At 37.0% G+C, this 22138-nt stretch overlaps 1 protein-coding gene across 1 annotated transcript; it reads left to right on the forward strand.

Moving 5' to 3' along the window:
- The first annotated feature begins 53 nt into the window (after positions 1 to 53).
- On the forward strand, positions 54 to 20033 carry RPAP3 (RNA polymerase II associated protein 3). The gene is made up of 17 exons (XM_054196838.1): positions 54 to 220; positions 2372 to 2530; positions 3129 to 3269; positions 3746 to 3868; positions 6009 to 6136; positions 6748 to 6869; positions 7272 to 7342; positions 8237 to 8368; positions 9775 to 9902; positions 11561 to 11682; positions 12102 to 12172; positions 12310 to 12426; positions 14504 to 14715; positions 15911 to 16106; positions 16779 to 16876; positions 18282 to 18382; positions 19534 to 20033. Exons 2-17 carry the CDS (start codon positions 2378 to 2380, stop codon positions 19623 to 19625), a joined length of 2007 nt encoding a protein of 668 aa, XP_054052813.1. The 5' UTR covers positions 54 to 220; positions 2372 to 2377; the 3' UTR covers positions 19626 to 20033.
- Positions 20034 to 22138: the final 2105 nt, after the last annotated feature.

Raw genomic sequence — 22138 nt, forward strand, 5'->3', positions numbered from 1 at the left:
CCCGTCACGTGATGCGGAGGGGGCGCGGCCAGGCGGTGCGGAGGGCCGCGGGCCGCGAGGCGAGGAGCGGGCGCATGCGCTGTCCGCCTCTGCCGCCTCCGCCGCCGAGAGGCCGCGGGGACCGTCCCGCTGCGGGGCTGTGCTGCCTTTTGGGAAGAGGCTCGGCCGTGCGGGAAGGGCGACCAGTGCTGGCGGCGGGAGGAGGCGGGAACCGGTGCAGGTGAGACCGGGGTGGGGTGTGTGGGGCCGGGCCCGCTGCCGCCACCCCGCGGCCTGGCGAGGCGAGGAGGAGCCCACCCCGAAGGGCCGGCTTTGTCCCGGGGGCCTCTTCGGCGTGAGCCCGGGCCTCCTCCGGCGTGGGGCCTGCTGCTGGGGCTCGCCCGCTCCGCTGGCTGTCGGCCAGGCCGCTGGGGCAATGCTCCCCCCCGCGGAGGCGCTGGGACAGGGCAGCCCTCGGGCTTTCGGTAAAGCAAGGGACGGCCCGAGCACTGAGATTCAATTAAAACTTGCCTTAAAGGGTGTAAGAGCCGCACTGGGAAGGAGTTTGTTGTGAACGCGTGGATTGAGGTCGTTGCTAAGCTGCGTGCGACAAGCAGCGTAGGCCAGTGGGACACAGGAGCAGGCTCACATGGTATACTTGTGCAAGATGCTTTAGAATGCCAAAAAACAAGCAGGTAGATTAAATATTCGATTTTCACGTGTATAAAAATATTACTTTAGCTACTGGTAGCAAAAAGCAAAGTCTAACGGATCACAGTGTAGTTTCTTGCATCTTTTGAAGCATCTTGTTCTAGCTATCATTGACCAGGGTGCAGTAAGCTGTATAGAATATTTGGTGGGCCCATGCCCAGGTTTCATGGAATTAACTGGGTGAATAGCACAGAGACAGTTCAGTAGGTGGCAACAGGTGTAGGTGAAAAAAAATATAGAAACCATTTGAATTGGAAATATAATAAAAAATACCTATTTTTTGGCTTCATCTAAAGTCTCTTTCCAGTTAGTTACAAATAGACTAAATATTTAAAATTTTTTAGGAAAAATACATTGCTAAGGGTAAACAATGTTAGCACCTAAGCATAGGAGGTAACTAAGGAGAAGCACAACTGGTGCATCAAGGCACCTGCTCAGCTGCTTACTCCTGAGGATGAAAAAACAGTTCTGCTTTGGTAGTGTTAGTTCACTAATAATCATGAAATGTGTTTTTCCATCTTGTATGAGACTCTTGTCCATAATTATGGACAGCAGATTGTATTGCAGAAATTATGAGCTGTCTTTGGCCCATACATTTTTATATTTCTGTGCTACAAGGTTATTGTCTTACTGGACATTAAAAATAAACAAATAATCTAGGTTTTTTTACCCTTAAATTTTGTGTGTACTTTCTGTATAGTTTATTTATCCTTATGTGAGGATTGTAACTGATCCTGAATCTCTTTCAGTCAAGAGGTTAGAGTTACCAACCATTCGTAGCTTTCTTCGTCTAAGTTTGTATTTCGTTCATCATGAATTACTTAATCATGATTATTTTCAAAATATATTTGCTTCATCCTTTCAGCTTTTTGTGTGTTGGACTGTACAAATGTGCCTATTTTTTTCTGAATTGTAACCATGATTTTTTTTAAGGTTACTTTTTACTTGTGACTTGGTATTTCTGTGATAATATGTCTTTCATCCAAGACACTAAAAATAAGACAACAAAACTTAGGAAGACTGTTAAGTATTAATAATTATTAAGCAGTGTTCTAGGGACTTGGAGGGCTACAGATGTGTATAAAGAACATGTTCAAAGAATATTTTGGACTTGTAATGCATTACACTTCATAGTAAAACACCTCATGTGTTTCCTCATTCCTGTGCTAAAAATGTGTGCATATTTCAACATATTTGTAGGAGCTGAAAATGCTTTTGGGAGTTCGTTGGTCAGATATCTTGTTTCTGTTCAGATAGAAGGCTGCATGTATATCTTAATTGTTATTTGTTTTAGTTAAAACTTGAGTGTTAATGTGTTAAATTTTTCTTCATTCTGTCATCTGAGAAACACTGCAGAAGTGGCTTTAAACTAACATCACCTGATTATCGCTTTCAGGATTTTCATTGACTTTTTGAGCCCTTTACCTCACACTTAGTTAGGAAGGCATGACTTACTGTTTGTTCTAATATACTTGTTTTAACTAAATACATGGGTTCCCGTTGTTTTTTCAAAGACTTTAAATTTTCTTTCTTAGTCTCTCTCTATTTAATGTTCCTACTAGGCTATTGGGAAGCCTGTCTTGCATGTAAGTCAGACGTCTTAATTTTTGAAGTAGCTAGCTTCCTTCAGCACATACTTTGAATTTCTCTTCAGAGAGTTTTTTTCCTTGAAATTTTGCAGATTACAATGAGTGCACCAAATAAAGCACTAGAACTACAGCTGCAAATGAAGCAGAATGCTGAAGAGCTGCAGGATTTTATGAGAGAATTGGAGAGCTGGGAAAAAGATATTAAAGAAGTGGATTCTGAACTAAGAAAACAGAGTGGTGTCCCAGAAGAGGTAAAAATCACAACTCCAGTTTCAGTATTAACTTAGCTATTCATAAGTGTTTACAAAAGCAATAGTGTTTACAATAATTACTTTTTGCTTCAGCAAAATTAAATGTGTTGACTTAAAACACCTGAATAGAAGGTATGAGCTAACCCAGGTGACTTGTTTCTCATCCGAAGCAAACCAAAGATTCCTCTGTAAACTGTTCCACTAACAGAGCTGTGGGGCGGTAGCCTCTGGAGGTGATGGGTCCAGTATATTTTTAATCAGTTCTGGGTAGATCTAGGAGAATGTTTGTTTGCAACATCAGTATTACTTATTTATTGCTGACTTTTAATGTATTGGTGTTATTTTTCAGTGATACTCTGCACTCATCTTCTAAAATTTAACTTTGTATCATACGTGTAATATTTGCTATTATTATGTATTGAAAGATTTACACTTGCTGTTCTTGATGGTTTGTAGAGTTCCTGAGAACAACTTGGATTTCTAAAATAAAATTAGCCAGTAGATACAGGTACTGTATCTAGATACAGGTACTATAGATTCTTCAATGCAAGTGAGTTTCATACCTCTGTTTTATGATAAATTACTTATTTTAATTTAGAATTTGCCACCAATTCGAAACAAGGCTTTTAAGAAAAAGAAGAAAAGCAAAAGTAAAGTCCCTTCAAAAATAACAACGGAGGAAAACAAGAAAAACAAGATCAAGTCTTATGATTATGAAGCATGGGGAAAACTTGATGTGGTGAGTCAGAATATTTGCTTGTTAACTTAGTCTTTTTTCCCAGTTGATTCTGTCTTAAATAAGTTGTTTTTTTAATAGGGCTGAGAGTTCAGTCCACAAGTCAGTATCTTACTGTGCTGATGAATGTAGAAAGTAGTTTTTTTTCCAAAAAGTTTATGTGTTTGAAATTTGAAATATTGAGAAATACCAGTTTTCTGTTGCCTGTGCTGTCATCCAGCAGACTGAATTTTACTTTGGGGGAAAAATGACGATAGATCTATTAAAAGGTTATAATTCTAGTAGAATATAAGGCTAAATACAACTCACAGTATTAGAGGATAGATCTCTTACTTTTGAAGTGTGGAAAACTCCCCAATAAAGAGAACTTAAGCAGTAGAAATTTTAAAAAATGCACTACTAATTCTTCAAAATTCTTGCTTGATTTATTTTGCATTGTTAGATTATAACGAAGATAATTTATTTCTATCTGATTTCAGGATAAGATACTTGAAGAACTTGATAAAGAAGACAGTACTCATGATTCTGTATCTCCAGAATCAGACTCTGAGGAAGATGGAATCCGTATAGATGCAGAAAAAGCTCTTGCAGAGAAGGAAAAGGTTATAGCATTGTAACCGTTTGTTATACTTGGTATTGGGGCCAGTTCTGTTTAATATCTTTATCAGTGATCTGGAGGAGGGGACCAAGTGCACCCCCAATGAGTTTGCAGATGACACCAAGTTGGGCAGGAGTGTTGATCTACTTGAGGGTAGGAAGGCTGTGCAGAGGGATCGGGACAGGCTGGACTGATGGGCCGAAGCCAATGGTGTGAGATTCAACAAGGTCAAGTGCTGGGTCTTGCACTTGGGTCACAACAACCCCATGCAACGCTACAAGCTTGGAGAAGAGTGGCTGGAAAGCTGCCCAGTGGAAAAGGGCTTAGGGGTGCTAGTTGACAGCTGGCTGAATATAAGCCAGCAGTGTGCCCAAGTGGCCAAGAAAGCCAACAGCATCCTGGCTTGTATCAGAAATAGTGTGGTCAGCAGGACTAGGGGAGTGATCATCCCCATGTACTCGGCACTGGTGAAGCCACGTCCCAAATACTGTGTTCACTTTTGGGCCCCTCACTACAAAAAAAGACATTGAGGTGCTGGGGGATGTTCAAAGAAGGTCAATGAAGCTGGTGAAGGGTCTAGAACACAAGTGTATGAGAAGCAGCTGAGGGAACTGGGGTTGTTTAGTCTGGAGAACAGGAGGCTGAGGGGAGACCTTATCGCTCTCTACAACTACCTGAAAGGAGGTTGTACCAAGATGGGGGTCAGTCTCTTCTTCCAAATAATAAGCAATGGGACAAGAGGAAACAGCCTCAAGTACGCCGGGGGGGTTAAGGTTGGATATTGGGAAAAATTCATTCACTGAAAGGGCTGTCAAGCATTGTAACAGGCTGCCCAGGGAAGCGGTTGAGTCGCCATCCCTGGAGGTGCTTAAAAGATGTGTAGATGTGCTTAGGGACATGGTTTTATGGTGGGCTGTGTAGTGCTAGGTTAATGGTTGGACTTGATGATCTTGAAGGTCTTTTTGAACCTAAATGATTCTGATTTGCATAGTATCAAGTTAGACGTAGCATTTTTAGTTTCTTTTAAAAGATTGTTCAGTGAGACTACACTTCTGGTGGAAAAATTGCACATTTGGAATTTTTTATGTCTGTTTTTTTCCTGCCTGTTATTCCAACATACGTAATTCTCACTACATTTCTGTTTCTTCTCATCATCAATTGCAGCAAGGCCTGTCAGACTCTCCTTAATGTGCAGTTATAATGATTAATGTATTGGTGGGTTTTATGCTTTGAAAAGTTGGATTGCTGTATAGAATTGCCATATGAATCAGACTGGTGTTTACCTGAACACAACGTCTGAATGCCCCAAACTAAATCACCAATAATTTAAGATTAGTTCCTTTGCGAGGCCATTTACATCTGGGCATGATGGGCGAGCTTGTATATCTTTCCTGCCTTGGTAAGGGCAAGTTGGTACCATTTCAGTTTTACCTTATTTTGCAAGGCGAATACAGCAAGACCTATCTCATGCTCCGTTGGCAGTTGTAGGGCAACTTCTGTAGTTCTGAGAAACTTCCTTGTTTATAAACAGTCACCTAACACCATCTGTCAGTCCAGACTTCTTCAGTAGAGTTCTGTAGGGGTTTTTTTAATTGTCTGCATGGGTGATATCCGCCTTTTTTCTCTGCTGCTTTAGAAATTCCCCGATGTATAATCTGCAGTTTACACTGAGAAATTGAGATGTCTTTGTCCATTTTCATCTTGGCTGCAGTGAAGCAGTTGAGGGCACATGAGACAAAAGTTGTGTCCCAGAGGAGGCAGAAATGAGAATATTTACCTTGAAAAGCAAAGATGCCCAATTTAGTTACTAAAAAGTCAAAAAAAACCTTCAGGGATTCTCCTTGGAAATTTAAGCAGCTATGTACGTGTTTGTTATAGGTTTCTGGAAATGACCTACAGATACTGAAAATCAGTATATAATAAAACCCTCTTATTGCATAGATCATAAGAAATATTTAATATGGGATACTTAGAATATTGTAGTTAAAAAAAAATGTTTTACAGTAAAGTAGTACTTTGTGAGAGATGTTAAACAAAAATGTTTGAGCATTCTAAAATACAAGCTTTGAATTTTTTAACCAAAAATTAGTAACGTGTCTGTCAGTGTACGGTAATTTGCTAATAAGACTTTCTTCTATTCACAGGGTAATAGCTACTTTAAACAAGGGAACTTTGATGAAGCTATAAAATGCTACACTAGAGGGATGCATTCTGATCCGTACAATCCGGTATTGCCCACAAACAGAGCGTCAGCTTTTTATAGAATGAAAAAGTAAGGCTTGTATTGTTAAATCCTTAATATTTTCTTCTTTCGAATGCTACCTTCAGATCTTTTGACTGGTTTTAAGCTTGATTATATTATTCACCGTGCTGTAATACAGCCTGTGTAAGACTGCTGTTGCAACCCGCTTTGCAGTTTCAAAGTAAAATAGAAATTGCCAGGATAAAGAATATGGTAGTCTCTCATCTTTTCTTCCTCTGCTTTCATGCTGGAAATTTGCCATCTTCTGTGTTACAGTATAAGACTTCAGAAAAAAAAAAAAAAAAAAAAAAGGCAAAAAGAGAGGAAGTTCAGTATGTAATTTGCCTTTCAGATATAGTGAGCTCTATTTCTAAGGCTTTAATTTGTTTGGGGTGAAGAAAGGGTATAGGAGAGTGGGTTATTCTTTCTGTTGCAGTACAGATTGCTGACCTCTGTTTTCCTTTCCTGTTTTAATACTTTCTGAATTGGGACATGTTTAAATACTTGTTCTGTGCCCCTCCTGAAGCATGTAATATTTCCACTAGAGAGAACCTGTAAAGCTTCAGAGTAAGCTAACTTGCTGATATTTGGGGTTTTGTTACCTAGATGTGTCCAAACTAACTCATTCATGTTTTTGATAGGTATTCTGTTGCAGAATCTGACTGCAATTTAGCACTTGCTTTAGATAAAAATTACACGAAGGCTTATGCCAGAAGAGGGGCTGCTCGCTTTGCTCTGAAAAATCTTCAAGGTGCTAAAGAAGGTGGGTCTTTTTTAAATTCTTTCTTTAAAATACATACCAACTGTTCCTTTATCTGCTTGATTGAAGCTTTTGTGATTTGCTTGTTTGATGTAGGAATTTAATTTTCATTTCCTATAAATAAAGAAAGGAAATGCGATATTGCATATTCTTCTGGCAAGGTAAATTTCATGCAGCAAGTCTAAATGATTACTTGTAAGTATTAGAAGTTCTAGAATAATTCGGCTTTAAATGTCTTAGAATAATATGTTCTTTGTAGCATCGTGGGCTTTTTAGGTAACTACAAAATGTGTTGTCTCAAAAAAAAGCTCTTATTTTATACTCTGGTTACTTGCCTGTAGTTCCTATCTGAAACTTTTTTTTCTTTCGAAAAAAACCTCTCTTTTTTTTCTGCTTTTCTGATAGATTATGAAAAAGTTTTAGAGCTGGATGCAAACAACTTTGAAGCAAAAAATGAACTGAAGAAAATCAATCAGGTAATAAGATTAATAGGCCCTAACATAAATTAGTCAGTTTATATCTGTATCAACAAGAGGAACTGAATTCAACAAGTCCTTGTGCTTTTTTCTGACATTTTTGATGTTTTAAGTTCACTGAGGTGAAAATCTGTAATTGAGTTTCTTCTGGATAAACTAGCATGTATGCAAACATCCATGTAACGGTGGATTAGCAGACTAAAACTGGATGCACGCATCAACATCTGTGGTTTGGTTTGGTTGGCTTTTCTAAATCTTCCCCCAGATGTTTTTTCTACCTCCTGTGTTAATGTTTTTTTTCAGTCATGCTTAGTATTTTCATACAAGGTAGCACTACATGTGACAGAACCTGGGTGTTCTCTTGGCAGTAAAGCTGAACTGCCAGCCTGCTTGTAGTCCCACTGATTGCTGTGGTCTGCCAAACCAGAAAGTGAGTTTAAGCGTAGCAGAACGTAATACTCTACTGTAAGTCTGATCCCTTTCTTGTCAGGCAGAGAATGTTGATTATTATGACCTCAGTAAATATAAGCTTACCTGTCATTACTGTGTGAGTATGCTTATACCTCTACAACTGTGGTTTTGAAAGCACTTGAAAAAATTATTTTCAAAATAAAGACGCAAAGTCTCCAGTAGTTGAAGAAGTAAATGATTTGTGAATTGGAACATATATAGACAGGTTTCATGAGTCACTTCACATTGTGCTTCAGCAATTACATACTTTTTATTTACCAAGTAATATTCTGATTCGCAGTCCCTCATAGAAATGCATTTTCAAGAACGGTTTATAATGATCTTTTCAGTTTGCATTCAACTTGCAACACAGGCACTCCTGTTAAAACGCTTGGCAGAGCAGAGGGCAAATACTTACTGAGGAAAAAAATTTCTTCTTTGCAGGCTCTGTCATCAAAAGAGTGTTCTGAACAGAAGGAGTTTGAAGATACAGTCAGACCAGAATTAACAGATGAAGAGAAGAAGCGGATTGAAGACCAGCAGCTCAAGCAGAAGGCTATTACAGAAAAAGATCTGGTAAGTCACAGGTTCTGGTGGAGCAGATGAGAACTAGGGAAGAAAAGTGTTCTGTTGTGCTATTAGCTATGCAAATGTGTAAATTAAACCTGAAACTGTCTTGAAGTTCACAAATACAATGTCCTTGATATTGTTTCCTGTTTTAGGCTCTATAGGAGGGGAAAGGGACAGTGAGTTCTTTTTGGACTCTTCTGGAGGAATAATTATACAAGGTAGCTCTTAGAGCCCAAATTGCATATGATAAATTTCAAATATGTGCTAAGATAAGTAGAACTTGAACTGTATTTCACAGAGATCCTGTTTCTCCAGTATTATGTGCATCTTGACCCCTGCTCATCCAAGTAGAGTTGTGGGCTGTTCCTTGTGCTTTCAAACCTCTAATTACATTGTGAAAAGTAGTTATAAAAAGGACTTCAGGGAGGGCAGGCAACAATGACAATCAAAATATCTTTCTGGCTACATGGTCTCGACTCACAGTTGGCTTATTGATTTCTCCCTCTCCCCATTGTTGCAATTAAGAAATAATACTATCAACTAAAACATAATTTTCTTTCTGTTCTCTTACCTAGCTTTTTAGCTTCTGACTTTTTATCAATATTCAGGTTACCTGTGCTGATTTTTAAGAGGTAATTAATAGGAAAAGAAGGAAAGCAGAAATTAAGTAGGTAAAAGGAACAACAGTTTGAAAAGGCCACAGAAAAGAAATTTCAGTCTAGTGCACTACTTCATTGGTAGCAGAGTTGACTCATTATGGGCCTGTTCTGGCAACATGGATCCTGTCAAGTCTGAACTGTGGCCTTCGCTTTTTTGCCAGTGAGTAGAGTAGTAGTGGAGAATATAATACATGGCTTTATAGTAGTCCTGAGAAGCAAAAGATAATCTTAGTCTCTCAGAAACAAACAAAGTAATGTAATTTTGTTGTATGGAACATTAATTAGAAAATAACAGCAATATTTGGGCCCAAGTAATATTTAAGGATAAGAGTTTCATGGATGTAGCAGGGTAAAGATGGATTCGTGCAATGCAGAAAGTCATCTTGAGAGGAGAATTGTAAAGTTTCGTCTTTGTTCAGCTTGTATTTAAATTCAGGAGGTACAGGGTGGCATATCCTGCACATCAAGAGTAAGGGTAAATCACATGTTATAGACTTACAAGTCTGCGATTAAACTATGCATGTAGAAAAGTAATTTTTATCCTTAAAGTACTAGAAAAAGTTAAGGTATATTTTGTAGTCTCTGCCTCTAAGCTTAGCTATGAAGAAATATGCCATAAATATCTGCCCTGATGCAGGTGTTCTTTGTGATCCATCTTCTTGATATTGTGACCCTGTCTACTGAAAAGGATAAGAAAAGCTCATTGCACTAGATCTTTCTCAATGCTATTTTTTTCTACGTTACGTATTACAGGGTAACGGTTATTTCAAAGAAGGAAAGTATGAGACTGCAATAGAATGTTATACCCGTGGTATAGCAGCAGATGGAACCAATGCGCTTTTGCCAGCTAACAGAGCCATGGCCTACCTAAAGATTGAAAAGTAAGTAGAATTGCATGTGCTATACTGGTTCTTTCTTTGTTGAGAACTACATGGAAGAATGATCCAGTAGATTTTCACTCAAGTTACTGTCACTCCTTCTAATTCTTTCCAGAACTCAGTAGAGAATAAATTGTATTTAAGATAGTAAGGGAGAGAGAACAACTCGGTATGTGTGATTTTACGATGCGTTTCATAGGAAAGAAGTTCTGAGAGAATATAATAGCATCAGTATGAAATAGAGTTTCTAAAGTTTGATTTTCATTCTTTTATGTGTGTAAAATTCTAGATACTCGCCTTTCTCATAGGTCCTGCCCAAATCTTTATGTCTCTTTTGATTATAAAACGCAGTCAGCTACTAAATGTTGCACTGTAAAAAGTGGATTATAACTTCTGACTTCAAAGGGAATGAATAGGAGCTTTTTCTGGAAATTGTAATTTTTGAAATATATTTCTCTTTAACTCCACTAATGGAGACATGTATATGTAGTTAGTTTCTTTTTAATTAAGCTTTATTCATGTAATCCAGTAACAGTAGGAAATGCATGCTTTCTAGCAAATGAGAGAAATTACATATGACCATTTTTGAAGTGTGAATCTTTTTTGATTCTCTGATGGTGTGGTAGTTTAAACTGGTAGCATGAGATGCAGAGAGCTGAGCATTAGGTTGATCATCAGTTCTAACATGGTGTGGCTGGGTATCTGTAGAGACAATACATTGATCTCAAATTATGAGATTATAATAAGTTGCACAGGTAGTATTTCTGACACAATATTTGTAATTCAGTATTGAAGCCATAGAGGACATCATAATGCAAATAATGTTTGTCGAGAATCAGAGGAAGGGATGCTTTAATTGAATGACAAAGCAAGAAAATCAATTCTGTGTGATAAACCAGTGTATCGTGGGTCTTTGCATTTCAAAGAGGACCCAAACATAAAATGCAACAGAAACTCATTGGTATTCTTATGAACGTCTAGAACTGATAAGAACTGCAAAAAAAACCCACCCCAAAACTATTTCCATAAATTCAATGATAGATTGAAGGAGGAGAAAAGGAATGAATGAAAATACTTAAATATGCACATAGTGGAATCATGATCTATTATAACTGGGATGAGGAAATTTGGTCAGACAATGAAGCAAGTTACTTTAATGCTAGGATATACCGGCATCTTATTCTGAAATAGTTAAGGACAAGTCACAGAAATTCAGATGTAGATGAATTTATTCTGATATGTGCTTGCTTCTCCTTTCTAGTATTTTTTTGTTTGCTTGTTTGTAATGGTATTTCTGGTTTTCAGATGTACAAAGCTATGATGCTGACTTCCATTTTAAGGCTATTTACTGTTTAAAGTGGACTCTGCTCTGACAGGCTTTAAGTATTTATTTTCACAGAGGAAGTGAATTTCTCTGTGATGATAAAAAGAGTCAGCAGTGTGTCATTTGGCTGAAAGATTTGGCTGAAATTTCAAGGTGCTGAGAAATCATATTTTTTATACTTATTTTATTTTACATTTTAGCTCAGTGGTATGTATTTATATGTATATAGGTAAGTAAGATCTGTCTTCATATTTCAGTTGTTTTGGGTAGCTCTGTCTTTTCAGTTGAAACTGCCTCTTGAAACTGATTATTAATTTTGTTCAACTCTTTTGCTGAGATATGAAGAGGCAGAAAATGATTGTACGCAAGCTCTGCTCTTAGATGCCTCCTATTCTAAAGCCTTTGCCAGAAGAGGAGCTGCCAGAGTTGCTCTTGGAAAGCTAAAAGAAGCTATGCAAGGTACGACTTCAAATTATCTAAGTGTGATAGGCAAGAGATAAGTGCATCCTGATTTTTTTTTTTTTTAGTCTTCTAGTAGCAATTAAATTAATTGCTGACTAATTGAGGTTATCATTGCAAAAATTAGGAATGGTGGGATTTTGGTGTGTTTCATTGAATATGTATAAAAGCTTTTGTGTTGGTATCCACATGATTCAAAGACAATTTTATATGAAATTAGAACTATTGTTGCTTATGATAAGTACTAAGAAATAGTTTGAAAAATGGGTTTAAAAACTAGGTCATGATATAAGCATTAGGATGACTTACCTGCCTCTCATTATTTTAGATCTGTTAAAGGAAAAGAAAAGGTTTGAATAGTTGGTAGTTACCTTGTAACTTGAAATGTTTACAGTTGTCCTATGTCATTTTTCACTCAGATTTTGAAGCTGTTCTGAAGCTGGAACCTGGAAATAAACAAGCAATAAACGAACTCACTAAAATAAGGAATGTATGTATACTTGTGCTATTTTTTTGTAAGTCTATAGTAAAAGAATGTTTTAATTTTTTTATTGTGTAATTTTTAACATATCTTAATAATTATTTGTTAAACTTTTGATCTTTTGGGTGACTTACCATTTTTTTCAGGAATTAGCTGAGAAAGAACAGCAGACTCATCAAGAATATCCTGCAGTATTGATAAAAGAAACAGAAATAAAAAATATAGTGAAAGTGATTGATAATCCATTACACCTGAAATCCACAGTAAGTTGTTTTGTTCTAAGAGTTGCTTTCTATAATGATGGGAAAAATAGAGCTTAAAGTTAAAATCCACTTCTTGCTTATTTCTGTAGACCAACTCCTGATAGATACATCTTGCCCGTGGGAAGCTCAAAATTTACAGATTTGGTTTTTTGATATTTTTCAAGAACATAAACTTCAGCATTTCCATGTGCATGTAACAGTAGCGGTGGTGTAAGCATTCAGCCTACAGTACCACACTCAGGAAACGTGGTGTATGCCTATATCTGTAGTACAGAATGAGGAGGCAACCCCATGACCCTGTCCTAGGCCCGTAGCTAATGTTGCAATTGATATTAAAGGGGGGGCAGTTGAGTCTCGGTGTTTCATTGCAGACTTGAGAAGGCTCTGGGTAAACTTCCTTTCTCTTCATCTGCTGTTTATAGTTTCTATAGCAGCTGTAGTGGTAACAAGACACGTTACCTACCCATGTCATATGCTGGTGTCATCTAGGGCGACTGCAAGAGCCTTGAGCCTGCATTTTCATCCACATAAACCGTAGGATAGCTGGGTATTGGTTTTCAAGAAGCAGTATTTTTGGGCTATGAATTATCAGTGGTTATAGTCAGACTAATGAGTTAGATATGACAAAATATGATAACAGAGAGAGTAACATTAGCTTTCTTTATGTATTAGGCTTCCCCTTTTAGTGCATTTAATCTTTATACACTCAGCAGTGAGTTGTGTGAATATGAAGCATTCTCACACATTGTACAGAGTACTGTAGTGTTCTGTTTTTGATGATTTCAAAACGTTTGTTTACTCCATTAAATATATAATCCAGATGGATAGTTTTAGTAGAAAATGTGTGATTATTTTGATCCTTTTTTTTTTTTTTTTTTTGCGGGGCAGGGGGGGTGGGCAGGGAGTATTATACGTTCTCTATAACCAGATACAGTATTTCTAGAAAGTTAAATGAATTGATTATGAAGTAGGTGAAACACTATAGGCAATTATATTACATATTTAGTTTGGCTGCTAAATTAAGTGGAGATGCTAGGTTGATTGTCTTTTCCTTGGTGTTCAAGTATAGATGAAGCGTCTGTGCTTTTACTACTGCCCAAGGATTGCAGAGACAACTGTAATTTTATTTTATATCCACCAGGGAGCCTCCCAGTCTTAGCCTAATGATGAGATGGTCTATTGTCGAAGCGAACTGTGTATTGTCTGTCAATACATCAACAAGATGGTGGGTTTTTGGCATGATTTAAAGCAGTTTGCAAACTGCTGTGAAGACTTACGATGGGATTGTGTTAGAACTGGACAGAGAAATCTGCCATTTTTAGAAGTCTGAATTGTTGAGTATGTTTAGTAGTGTGTGTTTGCATCTGTATTTCCAGATCAATATACACTATTTTCATATTCAGGAAATGAAATTCCAAAGTAAAAGGTAATGAATTTTTTCTTTTTTTTTTTTTTTCCTCCCCCCACTAAATGGTTCTGCCTTGTAAGACCTGCGAAGGTGGTGCTAGGTGATGGTCAGAAACAATGGTGATGATGCAAAGATTAAAGAAGCTGAAGCATTTTAGTTAGTGTGTCCTCTGGTGGTGGAGTTAAGTGCCTCATGATGTACGTAAATGTCAACCAGCAGATATTTATCATCTCAAAATTTGAAGTTGAGGGTCAAGGCCTATGTTCCTGGATATTTACTTGTTTAGCTAAATTACAAATCTTGACCAGGGGATTGGTCAAAATATATGGTAGTTCTTGCCCATTGAATTTTAGTAGGGGAAATAAACCACTTTTTTTTGTTTTTTATTACTGGGAAAACAGAATGCAAGCTTATGAGATCCTCTAGAGTAAGGATACACTGGTTTATGAGGGTAAAGCAATAAAATGATCATATAAGGCTTCCTGAAGAATGTAATGAAGTTTCCTTTTTTGCCATTTATCTTTATTGAAATTATCTTCCATATGTACCGCTACAGATGAAACTGGTTATCATGAGATTATTTAAAATTAAACACAGCTGCGTATCTGGGGCCTGTATGTACACAGATGTTGAGGCTACACACTGACAGGAGGTATGTGTTCTGTTTAGAAGCCTTTGCAAAGAATAGCCATTGAAGAAATTGATGATGACACACCAAACAGTGATTTGCCCATCGCTACTTCTTTAGTCAATAACTGGAGGAATTCAATGAGTGTTGAAACAACAGGGAATCTAGATCAGGATGATCAGTTGACTACAATGGACATTCCAAAAGCAAAGCACTTAAAAATAGAAGAAATCAGTGATACTTCACCATTACAGTAAGTATAAAAATTCTGATCCTCTTTTTAAAAGGTAAATGTAGCTGAAATTAATTTTCACTTTCACATTTCTACATGTGATGAGGTATCAAATGTATTTTGGAGAATTTGGGTTAAAAAGAAAATATTGAAAGAAAATAAAGTTCTAACACGTCTGCTTCTTTGATCATGTGGTGGTTGAGACAAGTACGGTCTACTTAGTGTTAGATGGAAAATTAGTCCTGTTCTTGCATTTCCATTATAAAGGAATTCATAATATTTTCCAGTATGCCGTCCTCTCTTCCTTGTGCACTTCATTTTCCCTAGCTGTGATTTTTATTTGTAATGTTTTAGAGTAGAACTAGAGCAGAATTCAAACGCTCGTTGCGCACCAGTTGTGTGAGATAAAAAGAGCAGATGAGAGTGTCACCACTCTTCCCTCTGCTGAGCAGGCAGCCGTTAACTTCATGTTTGCTTAAAGCTCCCAAGTGCTACTGTATTAGCTGGGCAGACTCAAGTCTGGCTGGCTGGAACTAGGCTGAAGTATAGAAGGCACTATCCTAACTTTATCCCTGCTAAGTGTTGGAACTCTGTTTGTTGGCTGCTTAGGAAAGCTCTGTATGCATTGGCATCATCTCATTCTGTTAATAGTAAATACTTTTAATGAAATTCTGTTTGAAGAATTTCTATGAGAAACACCCTCCCACACCCACCTTTTCCAGCTCAGTCAGATGGATTTACTGTGAAGTGTTAAAGAAAAAAATATGTTTCTTAGCCCTTTTTTAAGTTCTGAAAAACAAATGGACTTGACTGGTAAATTACAGGACAAAAAATAGCTTCACCGTAGTCGGTGTTTAAAATGGTTTGTTCATTTGACATGGTTATTGTTTGTATTGTGAAACCGCAGAAAATGTAATATTTTTTTTGCAGCTATATATGGTAGAAATATGTGCCATAAAATGCAGTTATTTCCAGAAACAAAGTAGAGAAAGGCTGAGCGTATTTGTAAGCAGGTGTGTTTTTTTAGAAAAGATGGATCAAATACAAAGCTTCCATAATTTGAAGGGCTTTTTTAGATACCTGCTTAAAATAATTTTTTTTTTTAACTTGGATTAGTATTTTAGATTTTTAATGAATTCAAAGATGTCCAGTTAGGTCTTAGTGTAGGATTTCCGTAAGTGTTTTCTTGATTATGTGCTTCAAAATCTTTCTGCAGGCCTCCTGCCAGTGTGAAAGGAAGTTCATCAATGTTGCATCCATCATTCCCTGTGAACAAACAGAGAGAAAAAGAAATCAGAAGGTCATTTAGATCTGATTCTCAGATCCCTGTCATTCCTGCAAATTCTTTCCAGCTTGAGGCTGACTTCAGGAAGTTGAAAGACTGCCCGGAAAATATGTACTTGTACCTGAAGGTATAAAACATAGTAGTGATTGACAGTGCTTGGACAAGTTTCTTCAACTGACATTGAAGAAACAGTGCAAATTTAGGTGGCAAATGTAGCTATGTTTAGAGTGTCTTAACGGTGTATAATAGTCCCTTTCTTTAATTACCTTCACATAATGCTAAGTAGTTTTATCCACGTTTGAGTAATTTCTCCTCTTGTGCCTAGGTTTTCGCTTAACCTCGCTTTGAATACAGTCCTCTGCATAATCTGTCTCTTCTTTCAGACATAGGCCCTGATTCTGTAAAGACTTAAATACGTTAGTAACCATGTTAAATTCTAATTTTTCAAATGAATGCTCCTAGGGTAATTAGACATAGCAACATTCTTATCTCTTTAAACCGAACAAATGCTTGGAACACATCAATCTACTTAATGTGTAGTTCTGCTTATATATTTTTCACAGAAAAATTGCTTAGATTCCTTTTAAAAGAAGTTAGCAATCATTGTCACAAAAAAAAAAACACCAAACAAAAAACCCCAAAACTAATGTTTAATGTCAAATAGTGCAAGTGATTTGGTTTTTTGTTTCCTTTCATGCACTTCAGCATTGCCCAAGACATCCTAAAATTTCATTGCTAGTTCTTATGACTCAACTGTATCTTTTTGCCTAAAAATAACGCTTTTCTAATTTTTCCAAAGCAAATAGAGCCATCGCTTTATCCAAAACTGTTCCAAAAATCCTTAGATCCAGACTTGTTCAACCAGATACTGAAAATTCTACATGATTTCTACATCGAGTAAGTTTGACTCCTTTGTTTTAAATTGCTTATTCCTATTCTGGGGTTTCCCCCTTTTTTTTTTTTGTCTCCCTAGCCCAACCCTTGGGCTAACAAAATTATTTCCAGCACATAACATTGCATGAACATGATGCGATAATTGGAATGATTCAATTGTTCCTTCCTAAGAAATTAAAGATATCTTGAAGAATCAGATAGAAAGGAGGTAAATAAATAAATAGCCTTTACTGTATATTGTCAAATTCAGTTCTGTTAAATAGCATCAGAAATTGAATATTAGACTGTATGAAATAATTTTCCTTCATATTACTGTGTATGGTCTGTTATCACATATAATTGCACAATATTAGCTTTCTATATTTCTCAGCTTTAGAAAGTAAATACAGAGAGTTTCATTTTCGTGCAATGCTTATTGTGATGTATTCTGACTTTTTTTTTTTAATTACCTGCTAGCATTTTACAGTAGCCTGTAGTAAATGTATATTGGAGCTAGAAGTTCTGATAAGACAGGACCGGACGATTGTTTTTGAAATTTGTATCCATGCTACCATTTGAGGCTTAAAGTTCATTTTGCCTGTCAGAGGCAGTGTGCCACTTCTCTTAGTTACTCTGCCTGAGAGCGCATGCTCAGAATGTTTTTAGGGTGTTGTTTTATGGGGAAAAGCAAATGTAAATGAAAGTTAGCCTTAAAGTTACCTTAAAGAAAGGTTTCTTTAAAAGTAAATATCCATCACGTGGGTGAAATATGACATCTGAAGAGATACGGTCCTGCATTTGTCAGTATGACGTATAAGGGCTAGGAAGTTGAAATTGTTTGCAGTAAGGTAAAAGACATTTCTCCCGGAGGGAGACAGGATAAGCTATGAAAGAAAAATACTGTTTGTTGTTACTATTTGTAAGAAAGATAACGCCTGTTTACTGTTGACCAGAAGAAAGCAAAATGAATGCAATCTAGGAATTTTCTGAATGGCTAAAAATGAGGGTAACTGTAATGTGGTGCTTCTTGCAGAGCTTCTATGACCACAGGCGCTGCTTCCCTTCACACACACATGTATAAAAATTGAGCAGTTATGGCAAGGTGTGAGCATACAATAGCTATTCTGTACATGAACAGCAGTCAGTTTGCATCAGTCTAGGTTGTTGTATTTCTTCACAAATCTGTATCAAGTATCTGTTCTCTGTATCAGAAGGATACTTGCGTAAAGATTTCTGGATGTTGACTTTTTGCACTGTGGGTGGGAGAATGAACAGGAAAAATGAGAAAGGCAGGGAATATGAGAGAAACAAAGAAGGGAGTTCATTGGTCCTTTAGTTTCTTGTTCCTGAAGTCTTTAATATTGCTTGCAGCTACTGAATCTTTCTAATCAACAGTAGTTATTTTTATATTTCTAATAATCTTCTTCAGGAAAGAGGAGCCATCGCTTATCCTTGAAATCCTCCAGAGGCTATCTGAATTAAAAAGATTTGATATGGCAGTAATGTTTATGTCAGGCTCAGAGAAAAAAAGTAAGTAATTCAGTAGTATCTTTTTCAAACTTCACTTGTGATACTGTGGAATCTAGCAAGAAATACATAAATTGTAGTGCTGTTCTTGTTTATTCTATGTAATAATCAGTTATGGTTATTGTCTAGCTTTTTGATTGTTTTCAAAATTAATATGAACGTCATGTAACTTTTCTTAGACTTTTGATTCCTTATTAGTTGTTAAGACTTGAAAACTACAGCTAAATCGTTTTGGTTTTATCAGTAATACCACTGCATTTTAGTCTGATGAAGTAAGCTTCACTAGCATTCCTGTTTGTAGCTGGTAATGTTACCAATTCATGAATTTGTATGAAATATTACATCTGAAATGTAAGGTATACAAATTACACATTTTCCACAATTTGCAACCATTTCATGGCAATCCTGGCTTTACTGTTGGCAAAAAGAATGCAAACATCTCTAAACCGCTCAGTCTGTTTGTCACTGTCCTGTTCTTGAGGCATCATTTAGGTTTGTTTGTGATTCGGGTTGACATTGGTTTGAGTTCATGGTTTATAAAAGTGGGTTTTGTCTCAAACATTTTCTTTTAGTGCACCAGACAGGCTATGTAACAGTGAGACACAAGCAAAATGTTTCTCTGGGACCAAATAATGTCAAATTTACTATCTACAACTGAGTTTCACTAATAACCATTATACTTTCAAAATTTTGATGTGTGAATCTCCTTAAAATAAAATGACTTGTTTGACTTGCTGAAGTGCAAGTAAATTCCTCTTATGAATTGCATTCATGCCTTTAAGCTGATGTAAGCTTTCTCTGCCATCTGGCATTAACTTTTATCTTCTGCATTTAATGGCACAGTGCCAAGACAGCAAACAAAATAAAAGCTGTTTGTGTATGTTGTCAGGATTATATACCTGTTTAAGGAAATGTTGTTACGCAGCTTGTGGGCATCAAAACAAAGTGAGAGCTTCCCTTTGCTACTTTTATCATCTCAGTAGTTCTAAAAATTTACTCTTATTTCAGCTATATAATCCAAACCTCACTCTCACTGAGGAATGAGTTGGACTGATTTACCTTAAAAGTAACAAATAATAGAATAATAATAATAAAATAATAAATAATAGAAGAATAACAAAAACAACAGCTTATGTTGGTTTTTTCTTTTACAGTTGCACAGGTGTTGTTCAATCATGTGAATCACATGGGATTGAAAGATATTTCTGTTGAAGAATTGAAGAAGAAATATGGCATTTTCTCTTAGTGAGATGACTGGCATGTAGATTTCTGGTTCTGCACTACTTTCATGTGGAAATCAGCTGAAGAAGCCTATAAAGACTGGAATTTTGTCGCTTTTGTATAAGTAATGAAACTCTTAAACTTGGTTTAGCCAAATGGCAAGTGCCTGAAGAGATAATTATCTTGTTCTGCAGGTACGTTTGCTTTCCAACACCTGAAACAATACAGATCTACATTGTCTTCAGTGGAATCTGTTTGCCTAAAAAACAACTGGGCAGATTGGCAATCAGGATGGGGACTGTAGATAAGAGATCTTTATTAAAAGGAAAAAACGTATTTATAACCATGTCTTTGGTAAGAATCAATTCGTGTATATTACAAATGTGTGTGTTTTTTATTTTAGGAAAATAAACTGATTGTTGAGTTGAAGATACTACACTTTTAAGGATTTTTTTTTTCTTTTTTTTAATTAAGGTGCCTAAATCATTCTTCTCTAAGGCTACACCACATTAGAACATGTAATGTGCCAAGTGAACCTGAGGTATGATGGCCAAAATATTCCAGAATTCTTTTACTTGAGTTTACCCAAAAGCTGAGTTTTTGCATTGATAGCTGAGATAATTCCTGTGAACCTCAGCTGTAATTGCAGAATAGAAGGAAGTCAAATACTGTAGAATTAAACTGAAAGTATAGGGAAGCACATTTTTTGTCTTTTTCAGAGAGTACTTTTCATATATTCTGATGAAACTTATCTTTTGGGTACGTTGTTCCTAAGCAGGTAAAGTCCCTAAGCAGCCACAGGGAGCTAAGCAGAATACCTTTCCAGTATGAAGAAGACAAAGGCATGAAATCACCTGAAATTCTTAGATAAGAAATAGCATTAGGCATAATAAACTATTCATATTGTTCCCGTGACCAGAAGAAGGAAATAACAGAACTTTTCAAATATACTGTAAGATTTCACTGCAATAACCAAATAGTGGCATCTAAAAGATTTGCCTGTGTCTCAAGGCTCGACCGTTGCCTTTCATCCTGCTGACACTAACATTCTGTCAGCTTGCTTTTATCCTGATTCAGCCCTTGTCCTTTACTGATGCTCCTCTGACTATGGAAGCCTTCTGAGATTAATGCTTTTGGTTTGGTAGTTGTGCTTTTTCTTCTCAGAGGAACTATTAAACAGCTATAACATTCAAAAAGGCTTCAAGCTTCCAAGGTGGATTAATAGTAAAGGGTATGGATGTTATCTTTCATGTAGTCAGTATTGGAGAACTAATTTTAAAACATTTGCAGGTGTGTAATGTCCTAGTTAGGATATAATCTGGTTTTAAAAAAATAAAATAACAGCTACATCTGTGGGCTGGGTAGCAACTGACTTGAATGAAGCATTAGATCCCTAACTTGGCTTCCAATTAGCCCTGGAACTGGGCAGTAGGAGAACAGCCAGTGTTATTGGGGAAATGGAAGAGCTTTTCTGTAACACTGCTTGAAGCTTACCTACAATATCGACTGTTTCTACTGGGTGTGTCCCAGGTTACTTGATAACTGGCTGTTTCTTCCCCTTGTTGTAAAGCAATTCTGGTAACGCATCAGGGATGCTGCTGTAACTAATAGAAGGTGGGGGGAGTAGTTGCTGGAGTAATTTTGTATGCCTTTGTAGATGCAGCGTACCTTCTTACGGACTGTTATGAGTTGTTCTGTGTAGAGCAGAGGTGTATGCCTGACTAGGTTGTACTAATAGAGCATTTGATACATTCTCAAAAGCTGCTGCTTGAAGGCTGTTGGATGAAAACAGGTAACTGTAACATGGATACTTGACAGTAAAAGCAAGATGACAGCAGAAAGATTTGAAAACTGTAGGACAGGAGTCACCTACAACTCCACTCGATCCAGTCTGCTATACTTTTAATGAGAATAAGCTGCTGTATTTGGTTTCTGGTCCCTCTCCTGCTTATATGGAGACTTCTGTTCAGGATTTGCGTGTGGTAAGGAGCTGTTCAACCATGTCGAATTTGGTGGGGTGGATGGGTGGATCTGACTGATGTTGCTACTGAACTTAGGACGCCAAGAATTATCTTGAAAGTGGTATGCCACTGTAGCTTTTAGGTCGTATTTCTAAGTGCAACATCTGAAGATGACTTGCTAAGTCCCTGTGGTTACTTCACTGCATAAAAAACAGTGCATGACAGAGAGCAGAATGCAGGCATTCCGAGAACCGATAGCTTTACTTGCTCCCTCTCCAGGAGATGGCAGCGTTTTTCCCTTCTAAATTAAGATTGCCAAATCTCTGAATGAAGAATTTAATGAACCATGGAGAAGATTCATAGATCCTAAGTAAGTCAACAATTATTTCTGGGGAGAGAAGGGGATTTTTTTTTATTGTTATTATTATTTTTTTTAAAATCCAACACCTTCTTAACCACCCTCTCAATGGTTATATCCCTGTTATGTCAGGGGAAAAAAGTCTGAGGTAAATAGGCAATTAAACAGTGGGGAATACTTGATAGCCCTTTGCTATGTTGCGGCATTCAAATTGTCAAA

The sequence above is a fragment of the Rissa tridactyla genome, chromosome 1 (assembly GCF_028500815.1).
Source record: "Rissa tridactyla isolate bRisTri1 chromosome 1, bRisTri1.patW.cur.20221130, whole genome shotgun sequence".
NCBI lineage: Eukaryota > Metazoa > Chordata > Aves > Charadriiformes > Laridae > Rissa > Rissa tridactyla.

What these genes read in the sequence shown, in the direction of transcription:
- RPAP3 (XM_054196838.1), top strand. Translation starts at nt 2,378, where the DNA reads ATGAGTGCACCAAATAAAGCACTAGAACTACAGCTGCAAATGAAGCAG. An exon ending in CATGGGGAAAACTTGATGTG is followed by an intron (nt 3,270 to 3,745) that starts GTGAGTCAGAAT and finishes ATCTGATTTCAG; the next exon opens with GATAAGATACTTGAAGAACT. An exon ending in AACTCACTAAAATAAGGAAT is followed by an intron (nt 12,173 to 12,309) that starts GTATGTATACTT and finishes CATTTTTTTCAG; the next exon opens with GAATTAGCTGAGAAAGAACA.